At 38.2% G+C, this 22,333-nt stretch overlaps 1 protein-coding gene across 1 annotated transcript; it reads left to right on the top strand.

Moving 5' to 3' along the window:
• Positions 1-1,421: 1,421 nt before the first annotated feature.
• Positions 1,422-20,602, top strand: LOC102790998 (integrin alpha-M-like). The gene is made up of 30 exons (XM_006805760.3): positions 1,422-1,544; positions 3,199-3,301; positions 3,488-3,591; positions 4,019-4,089; positions 4,631-4,745; positions 5,967-6,094; positions 6,223-6,368; positions 6,644-6,794; positions 7,905-8,055; positions 8,287-8,360; positions 8,500-8,620; positions 8,759-8,898; positions 9,025-9,171; positions 9,264-9,476; positions 9,571-9,704; positions 11,037-11,179; positions 11,288-11,439; positions 11,527-11,652; positions 12,600-12,673; positions 18,345-18,486; positions 18,576-18,674; positions 18,769-18,848; positions 18,933-19,019; positions 19,117-19,186; positions 19,281-19,376; positions 19,486-19,566; positions 19,686-19,796; positions 19,958-20,071; positions 20,151-20,261; positions 20,448-20,602. Exons 1-30 carry the CDS (start codon positions 1,508-1,510, stop codon positions 20,544-20,546), a joined length of 3,420 nt encoding a protein of 1,139 aa, XP_006805823.3. The 5' UTR covers positions 1,422-1,507; the 3' UTR covers positions 20,547-20,602.
• Positions 20,603-22,333: the final 1,731 nt, after the last annotated feature.

Here is a 22,333-nt window from a genome sequence, read left to right as displayed (position 1 = left end):
AACTTTTGACTTTCACTCCTGACATTTTTAAACAAATATCTGTACTTTCTACTCCTTACGTCAAAGCGGGCTCGTTACTTTAGGTTTGATACATTTGAGGAGAGTTATTATTTCACGTCACTGTAAGCCTTGACACATCAAAGCGATTTGAGCCTAAACAGGAACAAATGAAAGGTCAGAGTTAAGCTGGGCATACACTGTATGATATTATTTCAGATGTATTATTCAGCTCCTGCTCAAACTGTACGATTGAATTGCAGGGGTTAGACGTTCATTGGTCATGATGCAGGGTCTCACACTATACAGCCCGATGCTCTGATGCGACCTGTGTGCTCACACTATAACATGAAGTGATAATATGAAGTTTATAACACAAAATCTGTCTTTTGCTCTCCTTCTCTGTCTTTCACTCACACAGACACACACACCACCACCATCAACTTTGAAAAACATTGACCAGGCAGCTGCAATTGAGCAGCAATGTCCATCTCTTTTCACGGTTGTTGCGGCCGTGATAATTTTGTGAGGCCACATCGAAAAGGCTCGGATGAACTTGCCAATGTTCTACAAGTTGTGCCTCCATCGCTTGTGTCCAGATCACACGCTGCACTGCCGTGCTACTCCGTCTGTTTCACTTCCATTCTGTGTTTGTGCGTGCGCAGTCTGAGAGGTTGCATTGATACCCTCATGAGGGGCAACAGGATTTCAAACAGGTTTGATTTTCTTGTGACCATACTGTTGATGATCGGGAGCTGGTCGTGAGGTGTTAATCGCTTCTCGTTACCCCATGCTACAAGATGCACGACACATGATTAAGGCAAGACTTGGGCCGATAGTGTATAATATAAAGACAGTATAAATGGTGTTAGTGTAGAGGATGAAAACCAACCAGGACAACTCATAAAACATCTGCTGACGTCTTGTTGAATTCAGTTGTGTAAATCCACAAAGAGCAAAAGGTCACAGCCTGATCACAGCTGGGACACTGAGAAAATCTACTGACCCTCTCAACTGAAATTATTGTGAAATATAATTCCTTTATTAGAATTAAATTTTAGACTCAAATAAAGTTTCTGTTCTATCACATTAATGCAGTATAAGGTTCGGTTAGCAATATTTCAGTAAAAAGAGGTGGTAGAAATGTTCTTCAAGGAGCTACTTTTACTTTTCTACTTTGAGTACATTTCAGAGCCAGTACTTTTTCACTTTTATTTAAGTCTGGACTATTTGTAACACTAGTATCTGTACTTCTATTTAAGCAAGGAACGTCGGTACTTTTGCCACCTTTGTCTACTACTGACAGTGCTGTCATCATTGTGACTCCTCCTGCCAAAGAATTGCTTTAAATGGTTGCCTTACCTTTGTTATCACACCCTATGATTTCTGCATTTTGGTTTCAGCAACTGCTGTGATACTTTCAGCAGAACACTCAACTGCTCAGTGTGTTCTCAACAAAAAACAAACCCCCCAAACAAACGCTTGAATTATTTTTTATGGGACTAACACAATGGACTGGATAATTCATGCTACACTGTTCTCATCAGGTAAGACAAGTTTTGTGCCTTCTGATTTTTCACTCTGTAATAATAAGTGTGTGCAAATATTGAAAACATTACAGGCGTTTGAACAAACGAAAAGTAAATTAAAGCTATAAGTGTTCCTACTAAATACACACAAGACAGCAACATTTTTAATGAAAAAACTGTAGTATTAAAAACCAGCAAGGACTATAAATCATGTAGTGAAATAATATCATCCAGAAACACTTTAGTGATGGTCGTTACTGTATTTGCGTTTTAGCCTCTGCTAACACAAATTAAATGTGCGATTAGCTCAGTTAGCTTCTAGCTGTAAATAGCATCATTTTTTTGTTGTTGAAATTCACTGATTGAAAAAGTCTTTCATAAATAGTTTTACTGAAACAAATTAAACGCTCGATTATAAACCATTTAAAAAATGGTGAAACTGAATTTAAGATACATAGATAATAAATTTATCATATCTGCCTGACTACCTTGTGCAGGGCTACAAAAATCAGGACTTTTTGCACCACTGTGACGTCATACTTCATCCATCCAAGTATTCATGACCCTGCACTCACCTTTGCTACAGGTGGTTATTTTTTAAATTCTTTATTTTTATTTTTTAATGTTTGTTTTATTTTATTTTTTAATTGAGCGCTAATATACCTTCACATCCATGTAAAAATACACCTGAAAAATATAAATGCACATATGAAAAAAAGCAAACAAGTGAAGAAGTACATTTTTTCTTTAACTGATGTTAAAAATATAAAAACTTGTGACAATAAGGAAAAGCAGAACTGGAGGGCGTACCACTGTTACGAAATGTATTTCAAAATAGGTTTCGCAAAACTTCGAAATCATGACACTGTCATTGTTGAATACTGTGACATGAAGCAGGAAACAAAAAATCGTTAGCACTATGTGACGTATTGACTGCTCTTAGCATGTCCATAAAAGGAAGGCTTTATTTGTGTGGCAAAAATAAACAACCGGACAGCTGTAGGATCGCAACAATACAAGATTTTACTGGACAGTAGTCATAGCATGGATCAATTTAGGTTCTCTGTAGTATTTTTAGTATCCAAAGCAATCACATGCTAATGACTTTAATTTCTTCTTTGGGCATTTACATTCGCAGTATCAACTTCCACAGAGACTTTTTTTGTTACTTGTGAATGGGTGTGGCACGTATTGATGAATCTGACAGTTCAGGAGGAAAGAGAAATATGCACACCAGTGAAATTCTCTACACAGTTCAATTTTTAGTACTGTAAAAGAAGCAAATGTACACAGTATATTAATAGTTTTTCATACTATAGTATAGCAGCGACATCTTTAACGTCTTTAAGTTAAGTGTCAGTATTTTGCTTTTGACAGATGGAGTAAGATATAAGAATCAAAGACACAAAACGAATTCCATAATAAAATCTTAAGTATGTTTTTCAAGTGAATAATTACCTGCCAGTATGTTCAAATCTAGTATCTGACTTTGGTGCTCTCTAGTGGTAACTAAGGAAAGCTGTGACTGGATTCAAGAGGTGGAAAGTAACACAAAGACTGTATGGAGTTCCTCATATGTGATTAGAATTAGAGATAATATAACCACGTTATCATCTTTTACAGAGACTTTAAATAAAACTACAGATGTTCTTCCTTCTTCTTTAATCCTCAGTGTTAAATGCTGCACTTTGTTTCAATATTGATCCCGTGGCTTGGAAGGCCCTGAATAACTCTGCTGCTGGTTTTGGGTACCAGGTGGTTCAAAGACAATCAGAGTAAGTCACAATATACATTGTTATGTTGGATGTCGATCTATAACTGCAGGTTTAACAATCATTTCTGTTAAGGCCCACAGTAATAGGCAAACAAGGATATAATACTTCTTAACAGGAAACATATGGGGTTTATTTAACCACAGTTTGCACTTTAGACTTCATCACTGTCTGAATTTATTTCCTCAGTTTGCTCGTCAGTGCTCCCCTTGAACAGTATTCACAAAATGGAAGAGGGAAAGTATATAGCTGCACCATGTCTTCCCCAAACTGCCAAAATATCCAAATTGAAGGTAGGTAACCAAATGTGATGAAACTCTGACAGTAACCATGTTGACATCAAAGAAATTCGCTAGCACAGAAACTTGTTTAACTCAAATCACAATAAGTAAATATCTTAGTAAGTAACATTGAGACTTGATGAAGTAAAATAAGCAAAGAAGTCAATGTTATTAATAATGTTGTTGTTAAAATGTTTCTTTTGTAATTATTTAAAACTTTAAAATGAAGCAATAGTGAAACTGAATCCTATTTGCATTGGTAGCTGCCTGCTTTACATCCTGGTTTACAGTGGAGAGAAGTTTCGATGTCTAACACTTGTCATATCAAATGGGGAAGTGTTTCAGTCATGGTTTTTTGCAGTCATCGATTTAAGTCTTGTTTTCTTCCTTTCAATTGCCTTTTATTAGTATTTAAATTTTCAATACACTTTCAATACAGCACCAGATTTTGCAGTAAACATGTCTCTTGGTCTGACAATGAAAAGTGATCCCACGAACCAACACACTGTGGTGAGTTACTGAACTGCAGACACTATGAGAACTTTGTTAAAAGCACTGAGGAGCAACATCCTCTGTCCTTATATGCCTTGTTATTGTTGCATGAAGGTCATCCCATGAAAAACCAGTTTGCCTCCCATCTGTCCTTCACAGAATCAGGGTTTACAATAACTTCAGCATATTCAATGAAGTAGAAGTCAATGCAAAATTTTGTCTCTTTAATTTGAATATGTGTTTCTTTTTAATTCAAGTTTTACATATTTAAGCTGCATTAAAAACTAAATGTGTTTATAAGCCCGAAAACTTAAAAAGGTTTGAGGAAAAATGTTATTTAAAAACATATATGCACAAAGAATTTTTTACACACCCCATATACTTTGGTAATAGCATTAAGGGACACATTTGAATGGCTTTAAATAGACTGAAGTTATTTTTTAAAATCTACATATTCTGCTGGGTCGTGGGAGACTTTTTTTTCAGTTTTGGTTGATTTTATAAGGAATGAACCGATGTTTATGGGACTTTATGGGAACTTGACTTTGTCTCCTCTCAGGTGTGTGGTCCAACCATTCCAAGGGACTGCAAAAGTATCACCATGTACAACGGTGTGTGCTTTCACATGGACCGATCCAATAGATTTGGACTACCTGTACCTTCTTCTCCAGACGGTAACAATAAATGGAGTTTGTGAAAACGTGCCCTTAATAATTAGAGTCCCGGTGCCTCCTTAATAAAAATCTCTTGCATTTTTACTTGAACATAGTCTTACAATCATTTATATTTGTGCTTGTATAATCTCAAATCAACTGAAACTGTCTCAAGACTTCCCTTATATATTCCAGCAATTAAGGGTTAATCAGAAACAGTAAATAGAAAGTTACGTTTGTGTGGGATGTGATCACTCATGGATGAATGTATAAGTTGTATGATTTGTTGATTATTTTTTTGTTTGTCTACAGTTTTCCCCTCTAAGCCTTATTTCAGATTGTCTGTTTGGATTAATTGTATTGTAGTTTTATCCAAAGAGCCTTTCTGGACTGATTTGCCCTGAATCTATCAACACTGAAATAAATGCTGGTAAAATTTGAGCTAGCCAAGATTAAATCTACAGCATAAAAATGTATTTAATTCTAATGATCAGAATTTTTTTGAGAAGGTCCCTTCAAAAAATCAGAATGAAATAACCATATCTGCATGTAAAATGAAAGTGTTATTTGAAAAACAAATACAACCCCGCCCCCGCCCCCGCCCGTTTGATTTCAAATTCATTACAAAAATGAAACTAAGCCTGGTTTTTGGGTTATGCAATGCATGACAAAATGCAAGAAGACTACTACAGACAGAAAGAAATCAGAAGGAGACCGAGAAGTTTACTTCCCTCTAAAGCTACTTATGACTTCTTTAAAGCTCCGTATGCAAATAAGTAATGTATTATGGTTTTCCTGGAGAAAATAATTTGTGTTGCTGTGTGTTACATTACGGTGTATTCCTGTTACATAAGAACAACGTAAACATGAGGCTACTGTCGCTCACACTAACACAAATTCCAACCCTAACAAGAACATACAGTGCAGAGGGTCTTTCTTTTTGTGTTGTAAGTTTGAACACAATGCTGTTTCTATGACTGTAATACAGGAAGAAAATTAAAGTAATTAGAACTGAATGCAAAAATCAAGGCTACAAATAACTAAATTAGCTTAATAACAAAATTAGGCTTCTATAAGCATTTTTAAGACTCATTTAAACTAATTTAATCTCTTAATCTTAATTTCTTCTTTTCTTTCTTCTTCTAAAAGACTAATTGTCTAAATATGTGGGTATTCATAGTCGATTTGCTAAAATGTTAAAATTCACCTAAAATAATCAATTTCAATTCATCTCTTTGATAGTGTGCCCGACACAAGTAGACATTGCTTTTCTGTTGGATGGTTCAGGCAGCGTATCTATCTCTGATTTTCAAACAATGACGAAGTTTGTGGAAGATTTAATCCAGTCATTTCTGTCAGTTGATGCACAGGTAAGACACTGTACTTACCTGTCAGTCATATCGTATTACAGACACAAATAGTTTCACCTGCTTATCATTTATCTCCATAAAACAGGGCTATTTTATATTTTTTGAATATTGTTTCTCCCTTTCTTCAGTTTTCTGTTTCCCAGTTTTCCTCGTTACCTCGGGTTCATTTTTATTTCAAGAAATTTTCCTCATCTGGATCACTAAAGACTGACATCAATGGAATCACACAGCTGGGGGGATCAACTCATACAGCTAGAGCCATCAGACATGTTGTGTAAGGGTTGCAATGATATTACTGAAGCACTACAGTTAAATCATCTGGGCAGACTTCCTGTGCAGATAATTTCTTTTTGAGACTGACCATACTAAAAACTGTATTGAGTGATGCAAGAATTGCAAAAATACTAAAATGTCCATGAGCAATAATACAAAACAGATGGATGCATGCCAAAATAATAATCATTCATGCAATTTACTCTATGATCAAAACGTGCACTGCAAAAACATGTTTTATGTTGAAATTAGATTTGTTTATTTTTAATTTGACAGAAACAATGTTTTCACACCACAAAGAGGTTCCAGACCAGATGTGAAGAAAGTCTTGATAGTAATTACTGATGGACAATCTAATGACCGGTATGACCTGGGAAATGCAGCACAGCTAGCAGGGAATCAAAACATTATTCGATTTGCGATTGGGGTAAGTACTTCCATTATTTAAACCTGCATAATGTTTAAAATTTATACTAATAATGTGTTTTGGTTATTTATTAGACTACAGTCACATGATCCTACAGTATATGGAGCAAAGTAATGAGCCACCTACACAGAAACCATGGAAATCTGGGCCATACCATTACACTGTTTTTACACTATTGTTAATGTTAATTTCTCCTCTATTGGGTTTCTTCACTGGCTTCCTGTAAAATCCAGGATTGAATTCAAAATTCTGCTCCTCACAAACAAGGTCTTAAATAATCAGGCTCCATCTTATCTTAATGACCTTATAGTACCATATCACCCCATTGGAGAACTTTGCTCTCGCACTGCAGGCCTACTTGTTCTTCCTAGATTGGGAGAAGTAGAATGGGAGGGAGAGCCTTCAGTTTTTAGGCCCCTCTTCTGTGGAACCAGCTTCCAGTTTGGATTCGGGAGACAGACACTATCTCTACTTTGAAGATTAGGCTTAAAACTTTCCTCTTTGGTAAAGCATATAGTTAGGGCTGGACCAGGTGACCCTGGATCCTCCCTTCGTTATGCTGCTATAGATGTAGGCTGCTGGGGATTCCCATGATGCATTGATTATTTCTTTTTCAGTCACCTTTCTCACTCACTATGTGTTAATAGACATCTCTGCATCTGCATGGCAGACAGCTGTCCCTTCCTGATCCTGGTTCTGCTGGAGATTTCTTCCTGTTAAAAGGGAGTTTTTCCTTCCCAAAGTGCTTGCTCATCGGGGGTCATATGGTTGTTGGTTTTTTCTCTGTATGTATTATTGTAGGGTCTTCCTTACAATATAAAGCGCCTTGAGGCGATGGCTGTTATGATTTGGCGCTGTATAAATAAAATTAAATTGAATTGAACTGGACGAGGAGCTGCATTTACACTCCCAGCATTTCCAGCTGATCATTGAATATGCAGGAGTGGTATCTAATTACAGTACCATGCTCAAATTTCAATAAATAAAAAGCTAAATTAATAATGGAAACATGGACTGTATTAATCTTTGTATTAAACTGTATTAAAGTTTTAATAAAATCAGTAAATAATTTTGCATGAAAATGTAAACACATGTTTTAAACAACCCTAGGTGGGGAATGCATTTATTCAGCCTGAAGCAAAAAAAGAACTACGCACCATTGCATCGTCTCCCTCAGACAATCATGTGTTTCAAGTGCAGAACTTCAACGCACTTGAAATAATCCGGCAGAGTTTGCAGGACAAAATTTTTTCCATTGAAGGTAAATCATGTATTTAACATTTAGCAAGCTTTGATAAAATTTCTGTAAATGTTACATTGCATTATTGTATCATTGCTTGAGGCTGAAGGTCGATTTCACGAAGTATTAGTGAAATGAAAAATAACTATTGAGGCACCTTTATAATAAACAGATATCATTACAGTAAATTACTGGTGTAACGTGTTGTGTTGTGTCTATCAATAAACCTTTATATATTTTATATTTTTACAGGATCTCAAACCGGTGGAGACTCACTGAAAATGGAAATGTCTCAAGAGGGATTCAGTGCAGTTATTGTGCCCGAGGTAATTAAAACTACCTGAAACTCACCAGACAGTCTAGTCATAGAAAGAGAGATTCACACACTTTTTTATAAAAACAAGAGTCCAGATTTTAAAGGTAAAATAAATTGTATATAAAATGTATTTTCTGTCTACATTGTAGGGAATTCAAATGTCTATTGTTGGTGCAAACCAGTGGAAGGGAGGCTACGTGCAATACACAACTGGAGGGGAGAAGCTGAAAACATATGAGGATGTGTCTTTGGAGCCTGACAGTTATCTTGGTAAGAATATTACAGCTTTAACAATCTAACTCATACACATGTAATCATGTATATACACAGCTCTGCTGTAATTCTTTCACACAAATACGTATATAAGATTTTATATCTATCTTCTCTTTTTGCCTACCTAAATTCTAGGTTACTCCATGGCAGCTGCTAAAACCCAGAGTGGTTCCCTGACAATTGTTGGTGCTCCAAGATATAAACACAGAGGAGCTGTGGTCGCTGTTAACAGAGAAAGCTTTGAAAATCAAAAGATTGAGCCGTTGGCATCACAGGTATGTATTTACAAGAAGACAAAACTGAATGGGATTATAAACTGGTAGTAAATACTTTCTTAAATACAAATTGTTTTCATTTGGCTTTATGCGATTATTTTCATCAATAATGTGTTTCTTACACAGTATCAGACTGGTGAATATTTCGGGGCAGAGGTGTGTGCCATGGACATTAATAATGATGACATCACTGATCTAATCTTTATATCAGCCCCAATGTACACGGAGTCTGATAGAGAGGGAAGAGTTTATGTTTGCAGACTAACTGTTTTGGTAAATAAAAGTTTTATCCACTTCAATTAGATGAATTAGTTTATTTGTCAACTTCCCTAATGATCATATAATATTCACTCTCCTGCTTTTAGTTTGTGGAGTGTAATTTTGATGATCCATTAGTACTAAGAGGACATGCAGCTGTCAAAGGAAGGTTCGGCTCTTCTCTTGCTGTGCTGCCTGATCTAAACTCAGATGGATTCATGGATTTGTCAGTTGGAGCACCTTTGGAGAATAATGGTGAAGGCAGCATCTACATATTCCACAGTGAAGGAGGAGGAAGAATCAGTCCTACTTACTCACAGGTACACAACATCGAGGAATTCACAAAGATGACTAAACGTATTTATCAATATACAATTTGCAGCTTAACTAATTAAAATGTTTTCATGTACACAGAGAATTACTGGCTCTGAGGTCCAGTCAGGACTGAAGTTCTTTGGCCTGTCAATCAGTCAGTCGTCTTTTGACCAGAGCGGTGATGAACTGCCTGACTTAGCGGTGGGTTCAAAGGGTAAAGTTGTTTTACTGAGGTAAGTCACAGTCCAGATAGTCCAGTCATGCATTATAGTTATCTGTGGTAATTCCACCATTGTTGTTAATTTGCAATCTTAACAAATCTTAGGCAAATTTGAAAGGTCACCATAATAAGAACTGCACATTGGTTATATATCAATAAATTTATTATAAATGAATGAGTCATTCATTATAAGGGATTTATGATTTTTTAAGAAATACAGATTGAGGGTAAAACTGTTGTCTAGAAGTATTAGAAACAAGCAAAAGATAGGCTAAGGATAAGCTAGGACTAAGAAACTTGGAATTAACGACTAGGAGTGAACATGGAACAAAAGAAAAGAAAAGAGCAGACACAGCAGATGGAGATGAGATGACAAAGATCGAAGGGAGACTGAGGACTTAAATACATGCGTTTATGAGAGGATGCGCAACAGATGGAAGAACAGCTGAAACTACTTACACACTACCAGCACATGAGAAGTATACAGGACAAGAGACTGTCAAAATAAAAGGGGAAGTAACAACACTGAGAAACAGACTAAGATGCATGAACTTGAAATTAGGATTGGGAGTAACCTGGCAAGGGGACACAACAGACCAGGGTAACAGGAGGGAACATAAAACACAGGGACAAAAGATAAACAAACATGGTAAGAGGTACCTAAAGACTAGACGACAAAACTAAGACCACAAAATACAAATATTACACAAAGCAGAAACAAAACTAAAACAGCCAAAACCAGGAACGTAAACTGAACTGTAGAATATTAAATAAGATAGAATCAAAATGTCCAAATACATAAACACAGGATCATGGCAAAAAGTTTATGGAGTAAAAAGGATTAGACATTTTTTTCAAATTATTTTACCACATGATGAAAAATGCTCTGCTGATTTAAAAAAAGCAATAAATGTGTGAAACGGTAACTTTGTTCATACAGAAATGGAAATGCATGCAATATCAAAAATGTTTTCATACAATACCATGTGTTTCAGCACTGCTGACATGATCAAATAGGTATCATTTACTCCACCCATTAATACTATGAAGTTACACCACTGGCACACAAGAGGGATGGTGATGGGAAATAGGTCTATGTTGATGTACACCTACATAAATATTACATTAAAAAGCATTCCTGATTTATAATTCATTATTCCATAAATCATCATCTATCATTTAAAAGATTTCAGGACTATTAGGTGTTAAATGTCTCAAAATGTTTGAGCTGTAGTTGTTCATATGAAATGTTAGGGCAAAGGAAAGATTAGAGTGAAGTCTTGTTACTAATTCAGGTCAGAACAAAAAGTCAAATCTTGTTCACACGTGTTTTCCTACTTTCTAGATCAAGACCCATAGTAATGGTTGAAGTTGAGGTGTCATTCAGCCCAATCCAAATCCCTACTCAGAATGTAGACTGCTCAAAACCACTGGAGAACACAGCTGAAATTTGCTTTACCATGAGCAGAGTGTCTACAGTCAACACAGGTTCATCATTCTGGGTTTTTCTGAACTACAAAGCCACTGCCCATCAATTTAATGTTTTCTAAATGTATGTAAATTGCAGCATTGAAATTAAACACTGATTTATTCCAGCCCAAGCAAGGATTAATTACACTTTAACACTGGATGCCACTCGCAAACCTCCAAGCAACCGGGCATATGTTGGTGGGAAACGAGAGCAGTCAGGATCACTTACTGTGGACTTAATAAGAAAAAATTGCTCAACTGTGAAGTTCCTTGTTGAGGTAAAACCAAATAATAAACATCAGAAATTTTGTTTTTAAGAGTCATCCAACACTGAATCTAAACTCAGCACTCATCTCTTCTTGCAGGCCTGTCCAGAAGATGCTCTCAATTCACTTTCCAATGAGCTCAAATTCAAGTTTGATGGTTTGCCCTCAAACACAAATCTCAGACCAAGCCTTGCCCAGCAGGCTCAAACAGCAACCATTCATCCTGTAAGTAACCTTTATAGGTACTTTATTAACCAGATATCTGAGGGCAGTCTTTATAAAATTATTTTCCTCAATTGTGTTTTTTATTGGCATGCACTTGAAGAATACCTTCTGGGGAGATTTCAATTGAAGTACTAGAAGTACATGCATCAACATCACTGCAGTGGAATCCCACTGCAATAAATGCAAGCTGCTTTCCAGAATATTATTAGGAATTTTATTCCCAGTACCAACAGCAGGCACAGCTACATATTTGGGGTCATCACTCAAAAAAAGTTGCATATTAGAAATTAATTGTTATTTTTCTTAAAAGTAATCCAATATGCTACAAAATTACTAAGTTTATTACACTGATCATTACATTATTTTCTTGTTACTCCATGAAATGACCCAAAATGCATTGTCTCATAATTATAAGTAAATAATATAAATCTTAGGCTACAGTCTGACACACCAATGCAATCCCTATCCCAATGAGAAAACACATATGATCTCTCCTTTAGTGTTTACATATAAACACAAGAGATTTTGAAATGGTTGCCACAGTGACTCTCCTTTATAAACATTAATGGATAGAAATGGAGGCTTCAAGCTCGACTGCTAATCACTTCCTTTCTTACCTGACTGGGCTCTGGCAGCTGGGCTGGGCAAAGAAAACCAATTTTCTTTGAGATTTTTCCCTTTTTATCCAACCAACCAGCAGATAACTAAAGGAAACTTTGCAACACTAGTAACAATATAATTGTAACTGAAGTGTAATTAAATTCAGTACTGTAGCACATCACATTATTGCATTACTGAAAAATACAAGGCTACTTTTTCCTTTATGTTGCACCCGGCATTGGGTAGAACACACAAATTGTTTGCTAGATGCATCTGAAAAACGTTTACATTTATTCTGTGAATAATGTGTAATATAAATGTTTTTGACATCACACTCTCTTCCACAGTTAGGGTTTGAGATCAACTGTGGAACTGACAACAAATGTGTTGATAACCTGAAAGTGGATTTCAACTTCACCAGGTGAGGCAGAATTACAAAACTTTGTTTAGCTTTGCTTGTGTTTTTAGTCACTTGCTAGGTTTCATAAGTTGTACACTCGAAACACACTTAAAACTTCAAGTTTGAAGCACATAGATATTTTGGGTTTGACAGTCTCCATAATTTTATAAAAGAGACAACAATGATAACACACACACACACACACACACACACAATGGTGGTAGTATGTGATTGAGAGATTACCACGACATATTAAGATTAAAGAAACAAACCCAACAATGGCAGGGAATATTTATTTCAAAATTATACCAATCCCCAAGAAGGCATTGAGGTTCTCTAAACCTTGGACAGGGTCATGAATACTGGACCCAGAAGCAGACTCAACACAAATTTAGCAGCGAACTATATACATTTTATTTCTTTTGTGAGAAAACAATAGCAAACTCTTAAAGTGAAAGTTAAACTCAGGCCTGAGGAAACAGGAGCAAATATGGAGGTGAGTGCGGAGAGAAGCTGTGATTGGGACCTTGGGAAACCTGAAACAGAAGAGGAAACAATTACTTAGCTGCAGGGAAGCAGAGGAGAGAGAGCAAAGCAGGATAATGATGCTGCGTGCTTACTGTCAGAGCCAGACCGCGGAGCTCGAAGGGGGAAAACGTTTGTGAGAGAATCTAGAGGGATGAAGTTACAGAGACTGTTATCCAGCGTGCAGGGCAGGCAGGTAGGACCACTGAGAGTGGCTGAACGGAGCAGCAGGCCGTACTGGTTGATGTAGTCCTCCTGTGATTGCCTGTGGATGGAATTCAAGTGCGATGCTGGTGGCCCTGCCCAAGGGTGTAACCGAAGAGCCATCCAGAAACATCCAGCGCAATGCTCCCACAAACCATGAGAGACAGAAACATGACTCAAATCATTGAGAAGTTGGTTTATTGACAGTTATTAAAGAAACATGAAATCAGTGAAAGGCAACGAGCAAGGCTGGGTATACTTGTATGACCGTGGTTTGGTTTTCCCAACTAGATGAGAGGGTTGCTTTCCTACACCACTGGGTTTGAAAACACATCTCACTGTCAGTGTACGCAGCTTTCTTGAAGTCCCTGTATGGGGTGGTTGAAGATGCCTCTCCTGGGGACTAACCAACTAATGCTGAAGGGTATGCTCCAAGGGACCACACTCTTCAGCTTCCCCTGGAAGGTGGAAAGTAGAGCTCATCTATTAGTTAAACTGTGGATCCAGGAAAAAAAAAATGCTGTTGTTCTCATAATCATGGAACACCGGACCAGCTCTTGACCCAAGTGAGGTTGTGTGAAAGTGTAATGGGACCAATGGGTCCAACCAGTCTACATATGCTTTGGAGAACTATTGGAGAAGGCATTGATGCGCATCCCTTGGGGAATCTTATGGGGGTTTGGTTTGGCTGCTACTGCTACAGGCCATTCAGTCCCTGTACAACCATAAGAGTAGTATGCCAGACCGGTTCCTGGTGAGCATTGAGCTCTTCTAGGACTGTCCTTTGCTACCAATTCTGTTCACAACTTTTATGACCTCATCAGGTGATGACCTCCAGTGTACACTATGGTGGTTTGCAGTTGAGTGTGAAGCAGATGAAATGAGAATCAACATCAGAAGTCTGAGACCATGGGCCTCAGCTGAAACAGTGGGGGTGTGCTCACTTTGTGTTAGGGGCAAGTAATGGGAGAGTGGAGAGGGATATTGACAGGCGGATTGACATGGCAACTGCAGTGATGTGGATGCTGTACTGGTCTGTTGTAGCAAAAAATCTATTTCCCACCCATCACCTATGGCTGTGAGGTCTGGGAATTGCCCAAAAGGATATGGCAGAAATTAGCTTTCTCTAAAAGAGAATGACTTCTGCAGAGTCATTTGAGAGGATATCAGAGTAGAGCTGCTACTCCTCTCCACTGAAAAGAACCAGTTGAGGTGGGTCAGCATCTGACTAAGACACCTAGAGACATCCATTCTGATTACTAGAGATTACTAGAGAGCGCTTATTTGACCTGGGAATGCTTTGATGTCCCACTGGATGAGCTAAAGGAGCTGGCTGAGAGAAAGAACTCAGGGCATTTCTGCCTAGACAGAGGCCTCCATGATCCAAACCTGAACACAAAGCGTGGACCCGCCGACGGATCAGAAGCAGTGAGATGTCGCTTTTCTCACCTGACTGCACGGGCAGGGTCGGGGCTGAAAGCCGACAGCTCACCGATTCTGATCCGTCGGCGGCTCCGCGCTTTGTGTTTACGCCCTTTTTGCGCTGATTCTGAAGCTGCAGGTTTCATCACTCACCAAACAATATTGACTGAACCAGCAGAGAAAGAAGATCCAAACTACACTTCACATAAACATCGTCATGAATTCACTCTTACTTTTGCTGTTTTGCTTCCACCACGATAAAATCACACTTCATGCACAGCTCGCTCACTCCCCCCCTCTCTCTCTGTACTCCAAGAACAGTTTCCCATCTAAATCTCTGTTTTCTGCATTATTCGCTTGCTTGTTACGCACAAGTCTACCGTTGTTTACAGCGCTGTCAGCCGCTGTTTTTTTTCCCTTTTAGTTACTTCCGAGAAGAAAACCTAATTTCTGCCGTTCAACAGGCTACTGAACAAATTTAAACTTTTACAATTATGCAAAATGCAAAACACTCAGCAGTGTCTCTAATAAAACCACTGTAACTTCAGAGGTAATGTTCATATGTTGATTAATGGTTTTCTTTCATTTTTGATGTACTGCAGAATATTTGTATAAAATCCCAGGCCAGGAAAATCACCTTCATGTTTTTCTGTGTTTTATCTTCAGCTACTTTGACACAAAGGCATCTGCTGTGATGCTTACACCTTTGATAAAGTCTTGCGAGTCTCAGCTTTCTTATTATAGATACAAAAATATGTAAATGTTCTGATCTGAATTACAATATTTCTGACTGTCTGAGGCAAAATTTCCCATACTCAAATTGAATTGAATCGAATCGTGGATCAAATCGATTCGGGACCTTGTGAATCAGAATCGAATCGATTCTAGAAATCAGTGACGATACCCAGCCCTAACGGTAATACCTTTTTTCATAATGCATCATCAGTTATTTTTTGTGTTTTATGATCACCAGCAAATGACAGCAAATTAAAATGATATAGGGAGCTTCCTCACTGCCAATATTGATGCATGATGGCGCCGGTGTGTGCAGCTTGCCATCCGTCTCTGTCAATTTTGTTTTTGTTTGTTTTGTTTTTTACAATTTGTGCCACCCAAATCAACTCGCGACTGGTATATGGTAACGCCAAAAACTTTTTGATCTTCAATATTTTCTGACTAATCAGCAAGGACAAACAACAGGGTATCCACCATCCCTGGCTGATGTTCCTGCTTACCTGCTACGCGGAGCACTTCCTCCTGCTCTGATGCATCGTCGCAGACGCCACGGTAAACGTGCCAGTCGGCTAGTGAAGCTTAAAGCCTGCCTTGCTTTTTCTCTAGCGGCTGCTCCAGTGGATTATAGTCTGTTCCATCACATCCCAAGGCGTCTCCTGGATCATGTTGCCCCTTGTCTGGTTCCTGTCGTAGGCTCGGGTGGACGTGAGCCTGCTCGCCAATGTTTTTCACGTCTTGGGCGTCGTGGAATAAACTTTGCGGTCATTAACTTGGGCTTCACAGACAACTTCTTCCCAGACTCCAGTTCCAACGACGATGGCTTTAATAAATGCCCGGTCCATAGCAAGTAAAACCTTTGTCATAAACTATTTATTTTCTTCAAATGGTTTGGATCTCCTTTTTGTGACTGAGACATGGATGAAAATTGGTGAGTCTAGCTTCATTTCTGAACTATTGCCCTCCGACTGCTCATTTTTCAATGCTCCAAGGATATCGGGTAGAGGAGGAGGAATATTGACAGTTTTTAAAAATAACTTTAATTGCAAGCAACTCCATGTACCGGTTCCCCCCTCCAGTTTTGAACTGTTGATGTTTGAACTGGGACGTCTTCAACCGGTTGTGTGTGCGGTAATCTACCGACCACCGAAGTTTAACAAAGACTTTTTAAATGACTTTTCATGTTTCTTGGCTGACATTGTGCCTAAATATGATCAGATTTTAATAGTTGGTGATTTTAATATTCATGTCTGTTGCTCTGATGGTCTGCTTGCTCAGGAGTTTTTAAATCTTATTCAGTCTTTTAACTTTGTACAGTCTGTACAAGGCCCTACACACCAGCAGGGGCACACTCTTGACCTGGTGTTATCGTGTGGTTTATCTGTTTATAATTTGGAAATTGGGGATTCTGTGTTTTCTGATCACAAACCTGTTTTATTTGACATTTCTCTTGTGCATGAGTTTAAAGCTCGCGCTCCACCCAGGCGCTGCCGAATCTTTAATTCTTCCACTGCTGCGCTCTTCTCCTCAACTTTTATAGAAAAAAAATGCTTTTATTGACCCTGAAATTTAGGACTTAGTCTGGATGAGCTGCTTTTGCAGTTCCAAGAAACCTGTACTGAGACCCTAAACATTATGGCCCCATTAAAAGTTGAAAAGTGTTAAAGTTGAAAATTTCACCCCTGTCTTGTGGGGTGCCCCAGGGCTCAATCCTTGGCGCTCTTCTTTTTTCATTATACCTGCTCCCTTTGGGGTCAATTTATAGAAAACATGAAATATCCTTTCACTGTTACGCAGACGACTGCCAAATTTATTTGCCTTTAGCACCAAATGACCCAGGCTCCATCCAAATCCTTTTAAACTGCATTGAAGATGTCAAAGCTTGGATGGCTCTGAACTTTGAGTTTCAATGAGAGTAAAACGGAGGTGATTGTATTTAGACCTAATAATATTTCATGCAACCCGCTTGTAAATTATGGTTGGCTAGGGTCTTATATCAAGCAGCATGTGACAAACTTGGGAGTCATTATGGACTCATTTTTTAAATTGAACAAACATATTAATTCGGTGTTGCAAAAAAGCTTTTTCCACCTGAGGCAAATAGCAAAGCTGAAGCCAGTTTTGTCAAGACGTGACATGGAGAAGGTAATACATGCCTTTATTTCAACACGGCTTGACTATTGCAATGCACTTTATGTTGGAGTCAGCCAAGGGTCTCTCACTCGTCTTCAGAGAATTAATTTCAAAGTCCTAACACTGGTTTATAAATGCCTTAATGGTCTTGCTCCCCCATACCTTTCCGAGTTACTTCAGCCTTATATTCTTTCACGGGCCCTCAGATCAGCTGACCAGCTGCTGTTGGTTGTCCCAAAATCAAAGCTCAAATGCAGAGGAGAGCAAGCCTTTTCAATTATGGCCCCAAAACTTTGGAATACGCTGCCTTTAAATATTAGACAGGCATCTTGGTTTCCTGTTTTTAAAGCGCTTTTGAAAACACACCTTTTTTCGATAGCGTTCAGACTGGCGTGAGTTGATATTTGTGTGTGTTGTGTTGACATTGATAGTTTATGTGTTTTATTATGTTTTATGTAAGTGTCAGTGGTTTTATCTTGTGTTTTACACTGTGTTTTTGTACAGCACGTTGGGCAAACCTTTTGTTTTTAAATGTGCTATATAAATAAATTGGATTTGGATTTAAATATTAATATGTTAGTATTCAACACAGAGCTATACTATATTTAGCCTCCTACAAGTTCAGCATCACAGTGCAGTCTTGTTTTCTTCTTCCTTTATTCTTGTCCTCTGTCAGATCCTTAGAGGTTAAAGTGGGCATTGATGAGCTTTTGAATGTCACAGTCTCAGTGGAGAACAGAGGGGAAAACTCCTACAACAGCCGTGTTATTCTCACATACCCAGCTGGACTCTCCTACAGGAAGTTGACCATTCAGCAGGTAATGCGTCAGGATTGAGTCTGTGTCAGTTAATCATTGATTTGCTGCTCTCCCAATGCATCCGGCAGTCATTTTATTTTCTAATAAAGGGAAGAATTGAGTGCAATTCCTTGGACAGTGAAGATGGTTTATCCCGTGGAAGGACAGACTGTACTATTGACAAGCCAATTTTCAAGAGCAAAACTAAGGTTTGTTATTGTGGTATGATTTTGTCTGTTCACTTTCTACACAGTTTAACAAAATGAGCAATCACTCTGATCTCTCTTCTTCAATTCAATCAAGGCTTTCTTCATTGTCTCATATGGTATCGAAACAAACACTCAACTAGAGAGGAAGATCTTTATCACTGCTAATGCCACCAGGTACTGTTCATTTAGTAGAGGTCCTTCTCATTTAAGCAATAACCCCACAGACACAGTACAAATCATTTCACTTCTTTCTTTCAGTGGAAATCAGGAGAACGCTACAACAAGTGAAATCTACAAAAAGAAATGGATTGATGTGAAATACAGCATTTTCATGACATTTAAAAAGTATGTGTTGTTCTGTTCTTTATAAAATAAATAATTTTCAAAGTAACAAAAATTTTTTACACAGTAGGTATTTAATGTTTAAAATATATCTGTTTAGCTCCTTCAGTTACAGCAATTTCACTTTTGGGATGAATAATTTGCAGATACCAGTCCAACAATTAATCAAGGTAAAATGTAATAAAATATAATAAATATGACTGTGTGAATTAGACCTAACCATGATAGTGTTTGACTGCTTTTTCTTTACTCCCCGTGTTTTAGGTTACAAATGATATCAGAGCGTTTAATTTCACTGTGGTGATCAAGGTTCCAGTGAAGCTTGGTGAAAAAGAGATTTGGGTATTGAGCAGCCTACAGGTAATATATGTGTCAGAAGACCTAAAAATGGGTCAGATTTAGCTGCGTGATGGGTAAATGAGGTAAAAATAGGACCAATCACCCTGACATTATTTTAAATGTATTTCAGATTGTAGACTGTCAGACAGAAAATGATGAAGAACCAAGTGTCAAAGATTTTGTTCCAAAGATACAAAAGGATAAAGTGGTGGTAAGTATCCGTACTTTTGCTACCTACCTGTTAAAACTGAACCATGGTACAGATTCAAAACATAACATTGTACTGAATCACAGATTGGTTTCATTCTGTCTTCTTTAAATCACCCACAGGACTGCTCTGTAGCCATGTGCAGAGTGTTCAAGTGCAACACATTCATGGGAAGACTGCAGAGTAGGACATACGAAATCTCTGGCAATCTCAGTTCAGGATGGATAGAGCAGGTAATTAAAGAATAGTTTTTTAAAATTGTTTCATTAATATTTGTTTTTAGAACTTGTCCTGAGTATGTATGAATACCTTGGTTAAATCTTCAGATATAACCATTTTACAGTTAAATCAAACAATACCTAATTTAGGCTTAACTCATTTCATGTTTTCTAAGATTGGACTTCAATCTGCCAAATTCTTCCTGACCAGTACAGCCACTGTGGATTATGACCAAAGCCAATACATCTACTTTTCAACAGTGTCTAACAACAATCCTCCTGTTCGCAAGGTGATTTAGCATTACTTTCTGTTGTTTGAGTTAGACAAGCGCTTGAATATCATCCACATTCTGTTACCTTATCTCTCAGATTATAGTCGAGGTAGAAGTATATCCTCAGACAAATTTCACCAAAGAGATTATAGGAGGATCCCTGGGAGGGTTGGCTTTTCTGGCTTTACTCACTGCTGGTCTGTATAAGGTGAAAGACTCTTCTTACACTTTTTCAACTCACCACACAGCTGTGAAAGTTTTTTAGAGAATATGTCTAATTTTTTTTAACAAAGTTCAAGAGTTTATATTTACTCATGTAGTTATTTGCTTTAATTTTGAATGTAAGTCTAATGCATGATCTCTGCACTTTCATTTTTTCCCCTTGCACTCCTAGGCTGGGTTTTTCAAGAGTAAATATTCACAGATGATGAATGAAAACGCAGAGACCGATCAGGAACCGGGGACTGATGGAAATGAATCCCAAACAGAATAACAAAGCTCATATTTGTTGTTGTACATTTACTGTAAAGTTAAAACAAACATTAAACAAGTAAGGAAATTTGTGTTTGGTTGATTATCCCTTTGTTGTAACAGTTCTTCTTGGTAAAAAATCTTATAGTGTGGGAAAGCATTTTTATAGCTGGAACGGTCTTCTGGTGTCTGCTCCAAGCATACCACATTTGACTGATCTGGATAGAGCTTTAGGGCAACCTAGTTTTCCGCATAACTAAGCTACATCAATATTTTGAGTGAGCCCCAGTACCATCTCCAATTTGAAGGCCAAGTTCCATATAGTGGGGGAGGTCAGAGACTGGCTGCAAAGAAGAAAACATCACAAGAAGACAATTTTCTCACCCTGCCAGGAACTGTAGACAGTAATCTACACCTCTGCAATCAAGGTTTGCAGGACAACTTGGTCAATGGCTCCCAACACAGACAATCTGGAAGGGATTGCACACAGCTAGTCTCATGGCATACCATGCCTGCACTTAGTTATCAGCCCTGTTTGCACTGGTATCTGCAACATGTGCACTAGAATCAAAACGTGGAGGGACGTAGTTTTCAGCAATGAGTCCAAATTCTGCCTACACCAGTTGGATCTTAGGATCAAAGTATGGAAAAGATTTCGACAACGCTATGAGAACACTGTGCTGATTGCTGTTGGAGGCAGTGTGATAGCGTGGTGCAGCATCTCCCTCACTGGAAAAAGCAGTGCTTGTCATCACTGGAGGTCATTTCAGTGCAGAGAAATATCAAGATGAGATTCGTCAACCAGTGGTAGTCCCATATCTCCAAAGACTGACCAAATTCTAGCCTCAAGACGACAATCCTCACCTCTACAGAGTGGGTACTTTTGACATTTGGGAGCGGAAAGGATGTAGTAGCCTGGCTGCAGTCTAGACCTCAATTCCAGTGAACACTTGTGAGATTTGCATGGGAGTCCTGTTCGTGCCAGAGTGACCAACATAACCATACTGGCTGACTTGCAACAAGTGCTGGTTAAAGAACGGGATGGCACAGTAGTGTGTGACCAACCTGGTGAGCACGATTTGGCAAGTTTTTCATCGGCGCAACCTACATACTCAACAAATGGCACTATTTCTGGGGAAATAAACAGGCTTTTCAGTAGTATAAGATTTATTACCAAAACGCATTTATAACCTCCTAGGACCTGGCGTCCACATATGTGGACATCACATTTTGGGTTATTTAGACCAAGATACTCAATTTTGCTCTACAAGGGCCTGATTGTTATGAGAAGGCTGTGTGCAGGCAGGAGTGGTGATATGAAGGACCCAAAATGCAGACTCACGGAAACAAAATGTGCACTCAAATACAGCTTTAATGCTGAACTTCAAAAAAGTAACAAAACTGAGACTCCAAGGTAAACTTTACACAGCCAGAACACACAGTAAAACAAGGGTAGATCACGACACCGACAAACTGAAACACAGGGTTTAAATACATAGAGGGAGCAATCAGGGAATGGGCAACAGGAGGGAAACAAAGCTGGAGCAAATCAGGCCTAACGAAACAGGGGAAGCAAAACCAGATACATTAACATAAGACATTGACCTTCAAAATAAAACAGGAAACATAACACAGACTGAACTTACAGACACAGACTCACAGGCAGGCACTACAACAGAGGGAACAGAGATGTGGGTTCAGGGCAGACACAGACACTGACTGGACATGGGGATATAGCAGACAGGGGAGACAGCAACTAAGGATTACACAGAGACATAAACCATAAGAAAGAACTCTAACAAAGAAACC

This window comes from Neolamprologus brichardi, chromosome 8, assembly GCF_056152115.1.
Source record: "Neolamprologus brichardi isolate AB-2024 chromosome 8, ASM5615211v1, whole genome shotgun sequence".
In the NCBI taxonomy this organism is placed as follows: Eukaryota; Metazoa; Chordata; class Actinopteri; order Cichliformes; family Cichlidae; genus Neolamprologus; species Neolamprologus brichardi.
This window is presented reverse-complemented; position numbering and strand designations above follow the sequence as displayed.